General features: G+C 40.0%; 2 protein-coding genes and 1 long non-coding RNA gene across 8 annotated transcripts in view; 2 read left to right on the forward strand and 1 right to left on the reverse strand.

The window, feature by feature from the left end:
• The window catches only part of Pkd2 (polycystin 2, transient receptor potential cation channel), a 43192-nt gene extending 34463 nt beyond the window's left edge, over positions 1-8729 (forward strand). For all 3 annotated transcript variants that reach the window (XM_031337055.1, XM_031337056.1, XM_031337057.1), the window contains 5 exons: positions 769-890; positions 1084-1201; positions 1711-1874; positions 5166-5313; positions 6322-8729. In XM_031337055.1, coding sequence (XP_031192915.1) covers positions 769-890; positions 1084-1201; positions 1711-1874; positions 5166-5313; positions 6322-6558 — 789 coding nt within the window. In that variant the 3' untranslated portion in view covers positions 6559-8729. The remainder of the gene's footprint in view (positions 1-768; positions 891-1083; positions 1202-1710; positions 1875-5165; positions 5314-6321) is intronic.
• On the reverse strand, positions 546-11697 carry LOC116068001. Its single transcript, XR_004109395.1, has 4 exons — positions 11443-11697; positions 9584-9769; positions 3412-3760; positions 546-1186 (listed from the first exon to the last, which is right to left on the reverse strand). It is a non-coding gene; the product is annotated as an uncharacterized LOC116068001 (long non-coding RNA).
• A 512-nt stretch (positions 11698-12209) lies between these two features.
• Positions 12210-18710, forward strand: part of LOC116067999 (THO complex subunit 2) — a 33585-nt gene continuing 27084 nt past the window's right edge. For 3 of the 4 annotated variants that reach the window (XM_031337051.1, XM_031337052.1, XM_031337054.1), the window contains exon 1: positions 12210-12344. The gene's annotated coding sequence lies outside the window, so the exon portion shown is untranslated. The other variant, XM_031337053.1, reaches the window with a different exon arrangement.

Raw genomic sequence — 18710 nt, forward strand, 5'->3', positions numbered from 1 at the left:
CTATGCACTCAGTAAATATTGGGCTTGGTTTTATGTCTCTGTGAATACCATGGACTTTTTTTTTAGCACTTAATAAGTGAATTAAAGGCCAGAAAACAATTACGTTAGCTCGTGGTTATTCTGTTCACTCTGCACAATTTTAGCCTCAAAGCCCTGCTTATCATGCAAAGCAAAATGTCTCTGCTTTGCTTCTTCAGTACTAAGCATGAAACCTATGCTCACAGTGACTGGCAAATACTCTACCACTGGCAAATTTTCTTAGGCTTGCCTCTAATTTCTTGAATTTCACTTGAATTGAACAGTCTTATTTCACTGTCTTTAAGAAATGTTTTTACCTATAAGAAAAGTCCTTACTATTATACAAAAAATAAACAGCCCATCGCTGCTGCACTTCCCTCTGTATTCTGGGGAGCAAACAGCTGTGGAGCCCATAGTGGGCTACATAGAGAGTACACAGTGGGCTACAAAGATATGCAAATATAAATATGTATACATTTGTATTTCAAATGTCAATTATATTTCAAATGTAAACATATATGTAGATATATGGAGGAGGTTCTTAGTTCCTGGTTTATTGAAAGTTTTCTTCAGTTTTATAAAAGACTGAGATTACATTCATTACTTTCATCAACTCATTTTTCTTGAAAGCCATCATCCACTAAATGCTGAACTTTCGTTAGTTCCACTGTAACTGAAAGACAAAAATCCAAAAGGGGAATAAACAAAACCATGTAGTATGTTTTTCTTTTCTTTCTCTTTTTCCAATAGGGCTGCCAAAAAGCACTGGTCAAACTAAAACTTAAAAGAAACACAGTAGATGCCATTTCAGAAAGTCTCCGGCAAGGTGGCGGCAAGCTAAACTTTGATGAACTTCGGCAAGACCTGAAAGGGTGAGGGCCATGTGCTAATTCTCGGTGATGAGAGGATGTTTCAGCCCCAAGTACTGGTAGAAAGTTTTTCATTCAGGGAAGCAGATATTTTCCTGGAACACGCTGTATGTCTCCCTCCTGCATTCTGATGTTTCAGTGTTAGGGCTGGACCATGTGCAGAAGAAACTCACTTCAGTTCTCTCAATACTTTCAGGAAGGGCCATACAGATGCTGAAATTGAGGCCATATTCACTAAGTATGACCAGGACGGCGACCAGGAACTGACTGAGCGTGAGCATCAGCAGATGAGAGATGACCTGGAGAAAGAGAGGGTGAGCTGTAGGGGATGAGCGGACTCACCATCTCTCTATATTAATTAGTCCTTTCTCCTCTCCTCTCCCCTACACCCTCAGTGCACACATTAGTAGCCTACTTATCCACTTGGCTTACTCATGCAAGTTATAATGTTGTCAATTAATATAAAATTGTCAATTCATGAAATAAAAAATGTATGGTCCTGATTATGAGTACCCCATTTTCTGCTTGCCCAAGACCTTGGTAAAAATTCTTGTGAGGTCTTGGTCTGTCTGCCCCTCACTATAAGAAAAGCCCTTACTACTTTTACGTGTCATGTAGGTGAGGTGGCTCAGTAATTAGAGATGCTGAGGGCCTGAGCGTGAGCCTCAGGACTCCCATGGTGGAAGGAGAGAGCCCACTGGCCGTACATTGCCCTTTGATCTCCACACACGCTCCACAGCATGCACAAGCACTCATTAAAGAACGTAATTAAAGACTAAGCTGTGTAGGCTTCGTAGAGTTGGATCTCCTCCATATTCTTCAGGAGGACCTAGACTTGGAACACAGCTCTTTACCACGTCCCATGAGCAGCAGAAGTTTCCCCAGAAGCCTGGATGACTCTGAGGAGGAGGACGATGAAGACAGCGGCCATAGTTCCAGGAGGAGGGGGAGTATCTCCAGTGGGGTTTCCTATGAAGAGTTCCAAGTGTAAGTACAAAAGTCTTCCCCAGGCTTGTGCTGACTGGGGTCAAAATGAGATGATACGGCTTCTCTTGACGTTAGACATTCAGACATGTGCTTCTTTTCATGACTAATGTCATTTCTTTCAAATAAGTTCTGTAATATCTTTCCTTTTGGAAATGGTCTCCATGATAAGAAGTTAGGGAAGCAGAGAAAATGTTACCATCCTCCAATGTTCCCTCCAGCCAAAATTGTCTTAACTGTCTAACTAATTGTCTTAATTGTCTAAGAGCCTTTGTAACCTTTTAAGTGTGTGTCGGTGTTTTTACATGTCTTACAGACTCACACAGGCTCTGTCATTGAGAATGTTCATTCTGGTCGGGCAGTGGTGGTGCATGCCTTTAATTCTAGCACTTGGGAGGCAGAGGCAGGCAGATTTCTGAGTTCGAGGCCAGCCTGGTCTACAGAGTGAGTTCCAGGACAGCCAGGGCTACACAGAGAAACCCTGTCTCGGGGAAAAAATAAAAGAGAGAGAGAGAGAGAGAGAATGTTCATTCTGCTGCTGATCAGTGTTCTGTAGATGCCTGTCAGTTCCTCATCTCCTGTTTCTATGTTGATTTTATGCCTGTTTACTTATATCTGCTTTTAAAAGTGAGGTAATCATATCTATTATTATTAAGTTATTCATTATTAAGATATTCATTTTAGCCGTTAATTTATGAAGGTCCTTAGTGAGATTTGAAGCTGTTCGTTGCATACATATTCATAGCAAGTAAGTCTCTAATAGATTAGGCTTTCTGTCAGTATGAGATATTATTTTTAAAATACATTTTTGTCTAGTATAACTATAGCCACTCAATTCCTTACAATTGTAATTTACATCATATTAACATCATTGCCCTTTTATTTGCAGCATCTTGTATCTTTGATTATAAGATATATAGGGCTTAGTGAGGTGGCTCAGATTAGAGATGCTGAGGGCCTGAGTGTGAGCCTCTGGACTCCTATGGTGGAAGGAGAGAGCCCACTGGCCATAGATCTCCACATATGTTCCACAGAATGCACAAGTACACAGTAAATAGCTGTAATTTCTAAAGCCTAAGCTGTGTAGGCATCATAGAGTTGAATCTCCTTTGGAAATGGCTGAGTTTTGATTAGATTGTTTCACTATTCACAGCTTGTTGTTTTTGATTCATTTGTGCTACTTATACCTGCTTTCCGGAGTTATTTGTACTTAATCTTGTGGGATATAGAAATATTATTCCTGATTATATTTTCTCTCTTCTCTTTGTACTTTCTGTTCACATATATGTATGTTTGTGTATAGGATATGCTGTTATAACCATCACTGTCTTCAAATTTGTTCTCTGGATTCAGGTTACCATTCAGTATAATTTCCTTCCCCCAATAAAACTTAGCTCTCACCCACCTCCTTCACTGAGTTGTCGTCAAATATATTACATTTCTGTTACAGATCCAACAATCTAATTATGTACAAATCTTACACAGTTGCTTCTTAGCCACAAAGGAAGAAATAAGTAGTTTATATTCATTTTATACTCACATGGTTACCTTTACTGGTGTTTGTTTTTAACAATCAGCATTCTGATGAATGTAATTATGCTTCTCAGTCTGAAAGCTTTCCGTAAGGACTTCCTGTAAAGGATGTCTCCAGCAGTGAATTCTCTCCAGTTTTCTTTACTCAAGCATGTTTTATTTCCTTTATTGTGTCTGATGAGCATGTAGCTCAGTGTGATTCTTTGAACATTGTAGATCAGTGTTTTCTTGGTGCTTTCATTTCTTCTGTTTTCGTTGTTGTATGCCTTCACTGTGTGTCCAGATGTGCATTTCTGAGTTTATTCTACTTGTAGTTTTTAATGAGTATCTTGAATTTACAATGTTTCTCAGCAAACCTAGAGAAAACATTATTTGAAGAAATATTTGAGTATTTTTAAATGCCACAAGTTCTCACTTTTCTTTAGTTGTCTTTTTGATAAATGACTTTCATCTGTCATGTGATCTTAAGAAAACTTCTATACCATTAAAAGGACTGAGGCTTTAAAAGTAGTTTTGAGGGGGCTGGAGAGATGGCTCAGTGGTTAAGAGCACTGACTGTTCTTCCAGAGGTCCTGAGTTCAATTCCCAGCAACCACATGGTGGCTCACAACCATCTATATTGGGCATCCAATGCCTTCTTCTGGTGTGTCTGAAGACAGTGACAGTGTTGCACCCACATACATGAAATAATTTTTTTTAAAACATCCTAACATTGTGCATCCCATAATGAAGAAGAGGCAGAGGAGGCAGTTTAAAAATAATATTAAAAAAGAAAAGTAGTTTTGAACAGCTATCCTTAAACTGTCATTTGAGAACTGAGCATTGTCTGCAGGGATTACAGCCGGCAGTTGAATACTGGCCTAGCATATTCAGCAGCTCCCTTTGACCACTAGGATCATGGAGAGAGGAGCCTGGGAGGGAGAATTCAAATCCTTGCCATTTGACATGTTTAAGGCATTTAAACATTTGTATTCAAATAGCGAGATAATAAAAAAGCACACTATTAACAGTTTTATTTATTTATAATTCCATTTCATGAAACACTGTGACACAGTACAAATTGTGTTCTAGAGATGAGCTATAATTTATTTACATGAGTTCCCACTGGGTGTTTAACATAGCTACTGTTCAGTGTTGTGGTACTAAAAACCAACTCTTTGTATATGACTATGTTTGTAGCACAAAATTACACATGTGAAATTTCCTCTAGAATTTTTCCTAAAAATGGTACTTGTGACTCAAGGTTGGATTTTTTTAAAGCTTTAGACACAATTTTATTGGCAAAAAGAATGGGGGTCATTGCTCCCACCTGCAGCTTATAAGTTTGTCTCTGAATCTTGTGAACACTTAGAGAGTGTTTTGGGTTATCCTATTGGATAAGAAGGAACTGTGGTGGGGGGCTGGAGAGATGGCTCAATGGTTAAGAGCACTGGCTGCTCTTCCAGAGGTCCTGAGTTCAATTCCCAGCAAGCACATGGTGGCTCACAACCATCTGTAATGGGATCCAATGCATTCTTCTAGAATGTTTCTGAAGACAGCTGTAGTGTACTCATATAAATAAAAAGTAAATAAATCTTTAAAAAAAATTCTTTAAAAAAAAGGAAAAAGGAAAGAAAGAAAGAAGCAGAGGAAGGAAGGAAGGAAGGAAGGAAGGAAGGAAGGAAGGAAGGAAGGAACTTCAGTGGCATCCGAATTGGAAAAACCAGGTAGGTTGAGGAGACAGAGACTGTGATAGGCTCTGTTCACTGTTGTCCCCTGCAGACTAGTGAGACGTGTGGACCGCATGGAGCACTCCATTGGCAGCATTGTGTCCAAGATTGATGCTGTGATTGTCAAGCTTGAGATCATGGAGCGGGCCAAGTTGAAGAGACGAGAGGTGTTAGGACGGCTGCTGGATGGAGTGGCTGAGGTAAACAGTCATGAGCATAAGCTAGCAGGTGGACGCCCAAAATAGAAATGTTCACCCATGACACATTTTAACTGAAAACATTGTAGAAGTGTAAAAGCTATTTAAAGCTACATAGAGTTACAAATTATATTTATTAACAATATAATATTGATGTACTAAAAGTTATGAACATTGCTTTTGTTCACGTTTATTTTTAGATTTTTTTTCCTCCTGTGAGCAGAAACATTCTTTAGTTCAGTAGACCATAAAGGTAGTCATCACTGACCAAGCCAGCTCAGTCAGTCAACAGGGTCCCAAGGGACGGAGTGAGGATTGAAAAAGACAAAAAACAATTAGACAAAAGTATAATATGACTCCAGTAAGTACAGAGGCTGAAGCAGCTTTATTCTCTCCAGCCTGCTTTTATATAATTCTAGGTACATCCAAAAAAACCTGATCAGTTCTTAGATCCAAGACAAAGTAATCAAGGGAAGTAGTAAACAAGAGGATCGATCACACAAGAAAGTAATCAATCCGAGTAGTAAGCAAAGGGATCACACGGGTAATAACTAAGGAAAGTAGGAAGCAGAAGGCAGTAATTCAGCAAAGTAGTAGACAAAGCCCCATGGTCAATGTTTCTGATATTCTTATCTGAGCCTACTTCCTTGTCCGAGCCCAGAGACAAATGTCAAATTCCTAGAAGCCGCACCAAAAGCTCTCAACACATCACATTTTGTAACTCTTAATCCCATGCTTTTCTTCCTCCATATATAGCCTTAGATCAAAAATAATCAGGAGGCATGATTCTTGGTTCCCCTCCCTCTGAGAGAGCTGCCGCCAGTGGAAGATACAGCTGTGTGAACAGTCATTCCACTGGCTCACAATTGTTATTGTATAATGTTCCTATCTGCAGTCTTACGTAACTATAGCTCATTTCACCTAAAATTTCTAACCCCTTCTCTGTGTAGAATACGTAACATATAGCACACAATGCCCTGGTTTCCACTGTTTCCTTAAATTCTTTGTCAGGATGCGCGACTGGGTCGGGACAGTGAGATCCACAGGGAGCAGATGGAGCGTCTGGTGCGGGAAGAGCTGGAGCGCTGGGAATCCGATGATGCAGCTTCTCAGACAGGTCATGGTGTAGGCACACAAGTGGGACTTGGTGGCCAGCCACACCCCAGAAGCTCGCACCCTCCTTCCTCCCAGTCTGCAGAGGGCCTGGAAGATGGAGGTGGAAACGGAAGTGCCAATGTTCATGTGTAATAATCCACACGTGTTTGTGTGCTCCTGAGACACGGAGAGCTGGTTGTCCATATGGCAATGACAAATTCGGTCTTTATATACCCCGACTGCATTATGATGCTGGTCTTTGTGACCAATTGTTATAAACTTCTGCACTTTAATTTATTTCACGTAAACGAAACCCGTGGTTCAAGGAAGGTTGTCTTATTACTTTTTCTCATATGAGAAATCTAGATGTAAATATTGAGTTCAGAAAGAAGAAAACTTTGAAAGTACGCCGAGTTGCTGCCCTGCCATAGTCTTCAGGTGACAGTGTTTGGGAGTTAAGCAGAGCCACTAGCCTCTAAGTTCCTGTGGAGCCACCACAGTCAACAGCGTTCGTCCAGTGTGAGATGCTAAGGGAACGCATGCCGTATCTTTACACTGAGGTGCAACTCAGAGCTTACTGCATACCTTTCTTCTAAGGAAGGAGCCATATTTCAGCAACCTCTCTGGGGTGCAGAGAATGGATATGTATGTAGCCATTGTGCTACTAAAGTGTGCACGTGAACAGTTGAGATAGATGCTAAGTGCCATACCAGTTTGAGGCACTAAGCATATCATTTAATTTTTGTGTTATTTAGCTTTTGTTTGAGTTTGGCAAGGAAAGCCCAAAAGATAAATTGCACGATAAAATGTAGGATTGAAAGGGGCCTTCACTTCTCACTACATTTGACTTTCCTTTTTTTTTGTTGTTTTTGTTTTTGTTTTTGTTTTTTGTTTTTTGTTTTTTTGAGACAGGGTTTCTCTGTGAAGCCCTGGGTGTTCTGGAACTCACTCTGTAGACCAGGCTGGCCTCAAGCTCAGAAATCCACCTGCCTCTGCCTCCCAAGTGCTGGGATTAAAGGTGTGCCTGGCTTGACTTTTCAATTATTTGGTAGCATAGAAATTTCTCAATTTTTCTTTCCTGTGTGTCTCATTTAGAACCAAATTTAATATTAAAACAACAAATAAGACAAGCACTGAATATTTTGGTACACAATGAAAGTTTTAACTCAGAAAATATGTACATGTGAAGCAGTATTTTAAGAAAGTTTTGAGGTGCATAAAAGCTCTGTAAAAGTAAAGGCTTGGTTTATGTTGTACCTAGAATATAGTTCTCAAATATTCTTAATCTTATATTTCAAAATGGAATCATGTAATGTAAATTCAGTTCATTTTTATGTGAGGCCCTTGGGTATTATGGGTTTATATATTTGCAGAAGAGCTCAGCTAAAAGTTGACTATCAGCAGTAGTTTTCATTAAGAGAGAGTCTCACTAAATTTATAGGGGAAATCTATTCTCAATATCATTTTTTTTATCTGTCAAAGATAGGTTTTCACTATATAATCCTGGCCAGCCTGGAACTAACTCTAAACTAGGCTGGCCTCAGACTCACAGAAATCTGCTGGCTGTCAGCCTTAGTGCTGGGATTAAGGGCCCGTGTGACCACAACAGTTGGTGCATAACTTGGCCCTTTGAGAGCCAGGAGATCAGAAGAAACAAAGCCAAGCTGGCAGAGAAGCCAGAAGTAGAGAACAAGTAGAAGAGAATCCTGGGTTTAGTACCGTATTTGAAATTCACAAGAATTCATTGACTTCCTGGAATATACCAGACCTGCAACAGACTGCTGAACAGACCCACCTCTTCTAGGCTAGCTTCTACAGGAGCGAGGCATGCCATGTTTCCTTGATTCTCATGGCTCCATGTCAACCATTCTCTTTCAAATATGCTACACTAATTTTTTTCCTTCCTAGGTATTGGGTTTTGCATTCTAGGGGTATTATTGTGTGTATGTATTTATGTATGTATACTGTGCTGTTACAAGTGAACAAACTTCAATTTGAAGTGCATTCATTATGTGGTATCCATGTGTACTGACCATATGCCATATGTCTATTATGGTCACTAGAACATCTTTTATGATGCTTATTATTACACTGTTTCTCATTTAACTGGTAAACTTTTATAGAATTATATTTTTTCCCTTTACATATAAGTTCATATATTTTTCTACTTTTGTCCTGTGAAGTTTATCCCTAATCACTTTTCTATTAGTCTCCCCTCTGTAATGGGTATAGTTAAGATATTACATATACAAGATTCTTTGGACAATCAACAATTTCCTAACTGTAATAATGTGTACATTACTTAATAAAGACTTGACATACTACCGAGGTGTAAAAACACGTTTGTTTCCAGAAAAAAAGGGGGGGTACCCTTTATCATATCATAAACCCTGGGAAAGCACCTTATTTTCTGTGTCATGGAATGATACAAGTAACACATTTATACGTTTTTACACTAAATGTAAATTTTTAGACTCCCAGTCAACCTGTCAGGCATCGTGGGGTTTTTTCTCCCCTCACAGAAGTATAACCTGGGACAAAGACTCCAGGACAGTAGGTAACAGGATTGTTAAAATGAGAAAGACAGGAAGGGGGAAACATTAGTAAAGTGCATGCTAGTGTACTGTTAACATTGTTGGCTGCTAGGACACTGAGAATCTGAGAAATGGGGTGCGATGCATGCTCATTCACTCTACCCTCCAATACTGATAGTAATTTTCTTGTACTAATAGTAAACCAACTAAGCTTCTTGAGTTTTGTGTGAGGAAAAATGTGTAGACGTGACAGCAGAAAATCAATAGGCACACTCCACAGGGATATGCCAGAAATAATTTGCCTACATCGTGTAATAATAGGCATAATCATGCATGGTTCATGTCTTAGTCAGGTTTTCTATTCCTACACAAAACATCATGACCAAGAAGCAAGTAGGGAAGGAAAGGGTTTATTCAGCTTACACTTTCTCATTGCTATTCATCACCAAAGAAAGTCAGGACTGGAACTCACACAGGGCAGGAACTTGGAGGCAGGCGCTGATGCAGAAGCCATGGAGGGATGCTACTGACTTGCTTCCCCTGGCTTGCTCAGCCTGCTCTCTTATAGAACCCAAGACTACCAGCCCAGGGATGGCACCACCCAGAAGGGGCCCTCCCACCATTGATCACAATTGAGAAAATACCTTACAGCTGGATCTCATGGAAGTATTTCCTCAAGGCAGGCTCCCTTCTCTGCAATAACTGCAGCTTGAATCAACTTGACACACAAAACCAGCCAGTGCAGTTCATTTCCATGGACTTTCATTTCCCCAAGATATGATGCAGAAAATAAGTGGATTTGTTTGGAATGTACAGCATGAATCAACCACCTGTATATTGGAGGACAAAGTAGCCTTTATCTTAGTTTTGTTTCTATTGCTGTGCTAGCATAAACACGCCCCAGAAAACTTACAGAGAAAGAGTTTATTGGTCCTTACAGTGGGTGAGCCCATGACCAGCAAGGTGAGGTACATGGCATCGAGCAGGTAGACATGGCAGCGAAGCAGTAGCTCAGAGCTTACATCTGGCTGATAAACATGGTGCAGAGAGCTAACTGGAAATGGTGTGTGCTTTTGACACCTCAAAGATCATATCTTATGCAATAAGATAACAACTCCTAATCCTTCTCAAATAGTTCCACCAACTGGGGACCATATACACGAAACCATGCATGCTCAATATTGTTCAAAAAGCTAAAAGTAAATCTACCATGACTCAGCTCCACTCCTCCCCATATACCCAAAGGACATCCTGGTACAGATGCTTGCTTAGCAACGTCCATTGCTGCTCTATTCACAATAGCTACTGAGGGAGGACTGTAACGAGAAATTAAAGCTTTAAATCTGTGCTGACTAGGAAGAAAAGTTATGGGCCTAAGAATCCATCACAAATTGGCCACATAGGCCTGGGAAAGAGCAAATAAGTTGTTAGATATCATAAGAGCTGGCAGGTCAAGAAGACATAAAACTATAAACATAGAAGAAAACATGTCTAGGCAAATGAGGACATGTACTAAGTAATGGACCATCTGGTCCTCTCAGATATGGTTTAAGGTCAGATGCTCTGTTGGCTCAGATTAACACCAACCTTAGGAATTTTCCACTCTGTTCTGTACTTAATAGTTAATATTTGAACTAGCCAATCATGTATGACCACACTGATCCCTTTGTTCCCTCAGACCTTTTCCCTATAAAAATCCCTAACTTTCAAGCCTCGTGGTTGGCTCCATTATCTCCTGCGTGAGATAACTGTGGTGCCGAACCAGGGCGTCCTGAAAATTAAAATATACCTCTTGTAATTACATCAAGATGTGGTCTCTCGTGATTCCTTGGGTGTACGTCCTCCCGAGATTTGAGTGGGGGTCTCCCCCAGGGGTCTTTCAGGACAACCTAAATGTCCTTCAAGTGATAGACGGGCAATGCAAATGAGGCACAGATATACAACGGGGTAAAGGAAAAAGACATCAGTATGTTTGCAAGTAAGTGTAACTCTCACCAGGCATTACATGGTTGCTGCAGGAAGAAAAATGAACAATCTCCCATGCATGTTCATGAATTTATTTTCATAGCAGGCAAAGACATCTAAATAGAAATAATTGCCTGGAAAGTAACCAAGCCACTTATTCAGTACTTGATGTAATATGCAAGGCAATGTATTAGATCCTGATCATAGTAAGGTTTCAAAAAGATATGGGTCTCTGTCTAGAGCTTACTATTGAGACAAAAAAACTTATTAAGTCATGTGTTTGAGATACATATATACATACATGCACATCTCATTTGATTTTATTATTTCTGTTGCTTTATGACATGATGGTCAGATATATACTACTGAACAATGATTTTATACATACACAACATAATAACCAGATAACAACAGAAATGGCAATTTTTTGGAGATAATGTGAAAATATGAGTTCAATTCTTAATGTACTTAAAACCTAAGGCCTTTTTACATTAAAAATAATTTTAATCTAAAAATAAGAAAGAAGTGTAGCTCTTACCTCTCATCAAAGCTTCTTTTCATAGTGGTTGGGAACGTGACAGAAACCCACAACTAGCAATATCCCAGTTCCCCCAGCACAATGTCCAATAACTGTAAAATAGTTCCAAGTTTCAGTATGATGCATACATCCTTCTGATAAAAAGTTTTATAAATAGTTTTAAGGGTTTGGCTGGGAACAAACTTAGACAGCAGTGTCTACAGTGAACAAGTATTTTAGTCATCTTTCCCTAACACATGGCTTGTTTTGCAGTCTTTTTTTTTTTTTTTTTTTTTTTTTTCTCTTTGTATAGCCCTGACTGTCCTGGAACTCACTCTATAGACCAGGCTGGCCTCGAACTCAGAAATCCGCCTGCTTCTGCCTCTGCCTCCCAAGTGCTGGGATTAAAGGCGCCACCACTGCCTGTCTTGTTTTGCAGCCTTGAGACTCGATATACTTGGGGAGTTAAACAGACTTTTCCCATAACACACTACCAGACTTCCCACCAGTTGAGCCACATCATTTTCAGAAAGCTCGCAGAATTGTGTGGTTTTATCATTCCCTTTCAAAGGAAACTGCGAGTGCACACAGTCACCTCAGCAAGGCAGTCATGACCCAAGGCTTCAGTTTTCCCCCCAACTCAGCCTGCAACCGAAGTGCGGCCGCGCATGCGCAGAGGACCCGCCGCACCGCCGCTGTCCCTCGGCAGTGACGTCAGCCGAGCGCCGAGGAGAGCCTGACCGGTTTTCCACCGCTCTGAGGAGTCGGGCGTGTATCGTTGGTGTCTCTGCTGAGCTGGGTCAGGAGGGCGCGGAGCGGCGAAGCCCTTCCGCAGCCCCGGCGTGGAGGCGGTTCCCGGCGGCTGGAGCGGGGAGACGCGAGCCGGCGCGGCCGCGGACGGCGTCGCGGGCGGAGCGCGAGCGGTGAGTCGGCAAGGTGGCCCCCCGGGCTGGCGGGCGGGCTGCGGCCTCCGGCCAGCTCGCGGCCGGCTCGGCGCACCGGGCTGTGCTGACACACGTAGGGGAAAGCCGCGGACCCCCGAGTCTTTCCGGGGCGTCCGTGAAGCGAACAGGACCAGTCGCTTCCTCTGTCCTGGCGTTTGATGGCTCCCGTGAGCGTCACTGGGCACAGGAAACGCCCACCTGACCGCCAGTACGTGATTTCTGGACCGCGAGTTTCGAAGAGTTAAACTGTGTCCAGATGCAGTAAACTCGGGAACTGGAGCGAAAGGGGTGAAGAGTTGAAAGCATTATCGGGAATGACTTCAGATTCCTCGCCCGGTTCTAATAAGCAGTTTTCTGCAATATTCTGAAGCTAACAGTGGAAATGCTGGGTACGGGGGGAGAGGGGTACGATTAGATTAAGAAAAAGGACCGGGTGCCAGGATTTTAGGCGTGTGTTTTGCCGTCCCTAAGTTTGCCTGCTGCTTTTGCCCTCAGAAATTTAGCGTCCGTAGGAGATTATTTTCCGGATCATATTTATAACCAAAATCAGAATGTTAGCACCTGTGTTAAACGACACTGGGCGTTATTGTTAATTCTTCTCTCAGTTCAAGAAACTTAGCCAAGGTGCTTGGACAAGAATGTTGATTGTTTATAGAGTACTGAAAACACTACAGTATGCTTTAAACAAACTTGAAGGCATGTTTCCCTGATACCCAAATATTTGGTAGAAGTTATTCTTTTGGATGTCTTAATCTTCAACACTCACATGTTTCATTTCAAGCCACGATGGGGGTGTTAGCTTCTTCATACTCAACAGTTATTTTGATACCAGCAAGCTTTGTAGTTCCAAAAGAGTACATAAGCAGCATAGGTCGCCTGGGACCATTGGAAACTGTATTTACATTATAGTTCATAGCAGTAGGCAACAGTTCATAACAGTAGGTTATGAAGTCGCAACAAAAATAATTTTAGGGTTGGGTCACCGAAACATGAGGAGCTGTATGAAAGGGTCACAGCATTAGGAACATTGAGAATTGCTGACATAGAGGTAAAAGAAAACAAAAGAAATTAAAAGAAAGCACATCACAAAATAGAGACCAGGATAGTTAGCAGAATGAAACATTCTGGTATTATGAAAATAAACCATGTAGGCAAAGTTTAATTCCCACCACTGCTGGTATGGAGAGGCGTGTGTGTGTGTGTGTGTGTGTGTGTGTGTGTGTGTGTGTGTGTGTCAGATGCCTATGTATCATTAGGCTGAGTTTCATTCCCACCACTGCCCATGTAGAGAGGCATGTGTGTGTGTATCAAGTGCCTATATGTAGTATAGGGAGTTCCCATCCTGCTTTTCCTCTCTTCTCACTTAGAGTAGGTCTAAACCAGTAAACCAAAGCACAGCAAAAAAGCTTGTGTAGTTACTGATCCTAGAACCCCATGGCTCTGTTGAACAGAACACCTAATTGATACTGTAAAGTGTACTCATTAAGAAACTTCTGGACCTTTCTTGGAGAGTGAAATTATTAGAAAGGTACAAGGTGACTGTTTTATACAGTCCATCTAATTGCCCTTAAGTTTGTTTGTTTTTTTCAAATTTTTAAAATTCACCTTACATCTCTATTGTTGTCTTCTCCCCATCTCCCCCTCCCACAGTTCCTCTGCTGCACCCCTTCTCCCCTTCTTCTCTGAGTGGAGGCCCCCCAACCCTGGCACATCAAGTCTCTGCAGGGTTAGATACTGCTTCTCCTACTGAGGCCAAGCAAGACAGTCAAGTTAGGGGGTCGGATTCTACAGATGGGTAACAGCTTTTGGGATAGCCCCTGCTCCAGTTGTTCAGGACCCAACATGAAGACTGAACTGCACATTTGCCCAGGGAGGTGGGGAAAGGAGTGAGGGACTTAGTCCCATCCATGTATGGTTTTTGGTTGGTGATTCAGTCTCTGAGAGCTCCCTAAGGTCTAGGTTAGTTAACTGTTAGTCTTCTTGTAGAGTTCGTATTCCCTTCAGGGCCCTCAGTCCTTCCCCCAACTCTTCAATAAGAGTCTCTGAGCTCCATCCAGGTGGAGTCTCTCAGAGGACAGCCATGCTAGGCTCCTGTCTAAAATGTTCTTTTGGGTCTGGGTTACCTTGCTCAGAATGATATCTTCAAGGTTAATTCTTTTACCTGCAAAATTCTTCATGTCTTTGTTTTTAATACCTGAATATTATTCCATTTTGTAGATGTACCACATTTTCTTTATCCATTCTTCAGTTGATGGACATCTAGGTTGTTTCCAGTTTCTGGCTATGCTATAGTGGGGATCTTTTGGGTGTCTGCCCAGGAGTGGTATAGCTGTATCTTGAAGTAGATGGGTAGGGCTGTGTTTAAGAAAGGTTAGTAATAGAGTTTGAGGCTCTTACCAGTTAGCTTCTTTCAGTATATACTCTCAGATTGGGGTTCTCAGCTCAGTACTAAGTTTATCATACAAAGTAGGATACCTTTGGGAACTGCCAGCAAAGCTACACATGCCATGAGCATTTTTACCTAAGAATCCTTCCTTTCTTTTTCACTTGCTTTTAGTCAACATACAAACTCCTCAGCACCTCTAGCTGTTGAAAAGGCCTTTGTATCTGCATGTGTTCAAGGTAAACCTTGTCTGCTCTTGTCAGTCTGTGTCTACTATAAGCTTCCAGGTTCCCACCCACTGGACCTAAGTCTTACTTACTTAACCCATGTATTCTAGTCCATGCCCTACCTCTCTCTCAGTCCCTGCGCCTTGGTGTCATGCTCTCTGATCTGATTCTTCCCACAGAGCCTCTGTCTGCTAAAGTCCTGCCTTTCCTCTCCCGCCTCAGCTATTGGTCATCAGCTCTTTATTAAACTAGTCAGAAGGTGAGTGAGGTCTATAATTTCAAGATACTGAGGCAAGTGATAATCCATAAAAACAACAGTACAGAGACCTGAACAGTGCTCAGCAGCTCTCTGCTGGTACAGAAATCAACATTTGAATAACACAAAGACAACATCTGTTGGGAGCACTGTAGACTTTTTTCAAGGCCATTACATAGGAGTACATCAGTAGGGTCTGCAGTAAAGACAGTGGAGTAGACTTAACTCCAGTTTGGAATGGACAAGAGGAAATTTATACCTAAGAATCAAGAGTTTAGGGTCAGTGGATGGAAAATGCCTAAGGGACATTTTGTCTACACTGACTTTTAGAACTCTTTGAAAACATCCCAGAGTAATTAGATACCAATTGGGGAATAGTGGGAGATAAGGAATTTGCCCTTAATGTGGTGGTGATCAGATCTCAGGAATGGGTTCTATGGTTCTTACAGCCTGATTTCACAGATTTTTTTTTTTTTTTTTTTGCTAAAGCTGAATTTTAAAAAGGAAGGTTACATGTAGCCTAGGAGGGAAAATTTAGGTGTCTCCTGGCCAGAGGGGGAAAATCATTATCATTCTTTATCCTTGAAGATAAGCTCAGGAGTCATATCAGGGGGAAGCTTTGTGGTCATCAAACTGAAGCAGCCCCTTTCAGCTGTCCTGCTATTCTGGGCCCACTCTGACAGATTGCCAGGTTGCTTCATATATCTTTCATTCTCACAAGAAGGGAAGAACTATGCTTGTATGTTATAGTCCTGGCATACTGAGCTTCTCCCTCACTCTTACAACCATTGTCCATTTCTGTTCTGCTCAGTATTGTTTCTTATCCATTCATACACAGATCTGTTCCTGAAAGAACATTTAAATATGCCCAAGCCTAGGAATTATTTGACTTATATGTACTCTGTGATCATACATGCTATATTTAGTTCATAGAGTATGTGCACTTATGTCTACACATTTCTGTGGAATATTGTACAATGCAAGGCTGCTAAAGAAACTTGGTTTTCTGTGCAGAGACAGTTTCATTTCATGACATGAGATCTATGCTCTCAGATGAAGATATCTTGGAGCTTCTATTTTTTTCTCTGAAGACAGATTTTTATAGCATTTGAGGTTTCTTCTTTGACCTGTGAACTATTGTGAAAATTTTTTAAAATTTCTGAGTAGCTTAATTTTGCATATATATATGCTTGATTATCATTTATTAATTAAATTTAGAACATATGGCATATGCATATTATCTTTCACTGTTTTGTTTTTATTTGAGAAGTTTGTTTGATTTACAGTACTAATTTATTATATCTTGAGTTCTGGAAGCTAGATGTCCTAAAGGTACCAGCAGGGTTTTATTATCTACTAAGGCTAGGAGGGAACTTCTTCTGGCCTCTTTCTAGTGTCCAGTATTGGGTAATCCTTGATGCCCTTTCTGTATAGCTTTACCACTCCAGTTCTCTTGTCTTCCTGTGTCAGTTTCCATGTGTCTGTTTCTCATAACCATGCTCTTGAAAAGTATCTACCCTGTTGATTTTCAACTTTAGGGATTTTCTTGTGTTCCCTTTGTGATCTAACATGATCAGTTTTTATAAATCTTGCACATATGATCAGTTTTTATAAATCTTGCACAGGTACTTGAAGAAAGATGTGAGTAATCTTTTTTGGTACAGTATAGATTGACTATACTTCATCCATAATACTTAGAGCCAGAAGTATTTGAGATTTTGGGAGTTCCCCCAGATTTTGATATAGTTGCATATACTTGATATAGCTTACAAATTGGACCCAAGTTCTCATGTGCCTTATATACAAGGTAATTTTATGCAATGTTGTAGTATTTTTGTATATGAAATAAAGTTTGTGTTGTATATTTTTTCATTTGGACATTTTCATTTGTTTAATCAACAATAAAAACTTTTCAGACTTTGTAGTAAATTCACATTTCAAATTTGGGGTCTAGGAATCCCCAGGATATATGCAGATTGATTTTTATATATGTTGGGTTTTATATATATATATATATGTTTATAAATGTCCCATTCCTTTGCATAAACACATTGTCAAGACTGAAAGAGTTGTTATAGTGTGACTTTGTTAATTTTCCATACACTACTAGCAGGTGTTTTTTTAAATGTGTCTTTTTTTTTTTTTAAATGTGCCTTGATGCTTTGGTCAATATATTAAGAATTCATGATAGTCATATCACTATTTTATGATAACATAAACATTTGTTTTAAAATATCTTATTACTTTTTATTTACATGTATCAGTGTGTGATGTGTGTGTGGGGGGGAGACCAGAAGAATATATCAGATCCTCAAGAATTTGAGTTACATGTAGTAGTTGTGGGTCACTAAAAATGAGTGGTGGAAACCCAACTCAGGTCCTCTGAAGCAACAGCAAGGATTTTTAACTACTGAACTGTCTCTCTAGCCCCAATATAAAATAGTTTGTATCAAAATCAGTACTTGTTATATCATTTTATCTAATGTAGGTATAATATCACTTAACTTGTTTAAAAAACCATTTTGTCCTTAATTTTTTTTTAAGTTTTTTTTTTTTATTTTTTACATAAGCTGTCCATTTTAAATGATCATGAAAATTTTAAAGATGCCGTTTTCATTTTTAACTAGTTTGGAACTTGGTCATCTAATAAGTGTTTAATCTGTCATTCCCTACTTTGTAATCATTAATCTGTTATTGTTTTCCATTTTCCTTTCCTTACAGTACTTCTTTGATTTTCTTATTCATGTGATTGACATTTACAAAATACAATTTTATAACTTAATGTATTATTAAATATTCATACACATATTTTTCAAAGGTAGGAACAATAAAGATAGTCCATGTTAGTTATAATGATGTGATTGACTGTGTTTGTGTTTGAAAGCTACTTCCATTAGTTTAAGTGCTGTTTGTTTCAATGACTGTAATTTAGTGTATATTGTTTTGGATTTTGTTGTAGAGAAATGGAAATTCAAGTGTTAAAACAAGAGTTAAATAAAGGATACTGTCATCTGTGATACACATGTCTGTTACCTGACATTTAGTAGTATTCTTTTTGTTTTTCATTTAAAGTTACTCCACACTCTTACTTTATCCTTCACAGTGCATTTAATTTAGAGTACATGGGAATTTTTCATCCACAAAGAAGTGAACTGATTGATACCTTCTGTTGCAGTTGACACTGTGCAAATACATTCACATTTCTTTGTTTGGGCTGCACTGAAGCTCTTGATGACCTTATTCTCACTTTCTATAAAACTCAGGTTAACCTCCGGAGTGTTAACAGCTGTTCAAGATTCCAAGACATGAACACATTGAGCCAAAGGCAAATAGATATTCGAGATGAAGTACAGCTAGCATGTAAATTGTTTGACATCAGATCTAGCACAAGTCCAATGCTGTCTACCTTCGATGTATGGAATAACTGTTCCTGACCTGTGTGCAACTAACTGTCCTTCACCCATATGTGGGACTTCCTA

The sequence above is a fragment of the Mastomys coucha genome, unplaced genomic scaffold (assembly GCF_008632895.1).
Source record: "Mastomys coucha isolate ucsf_1 unplaced genomic scaffold, UCSF_Mcou_1 pScaffold22, whole genome shotgun sequence".
In the NCBI taxonomy this organism is placed as follows: domain Eukaryota; kingdom Metazoa; phylum Chordata; class Mammalia; order Rodentia; family Muridae; genus Mastomys; species Mastomys coucha.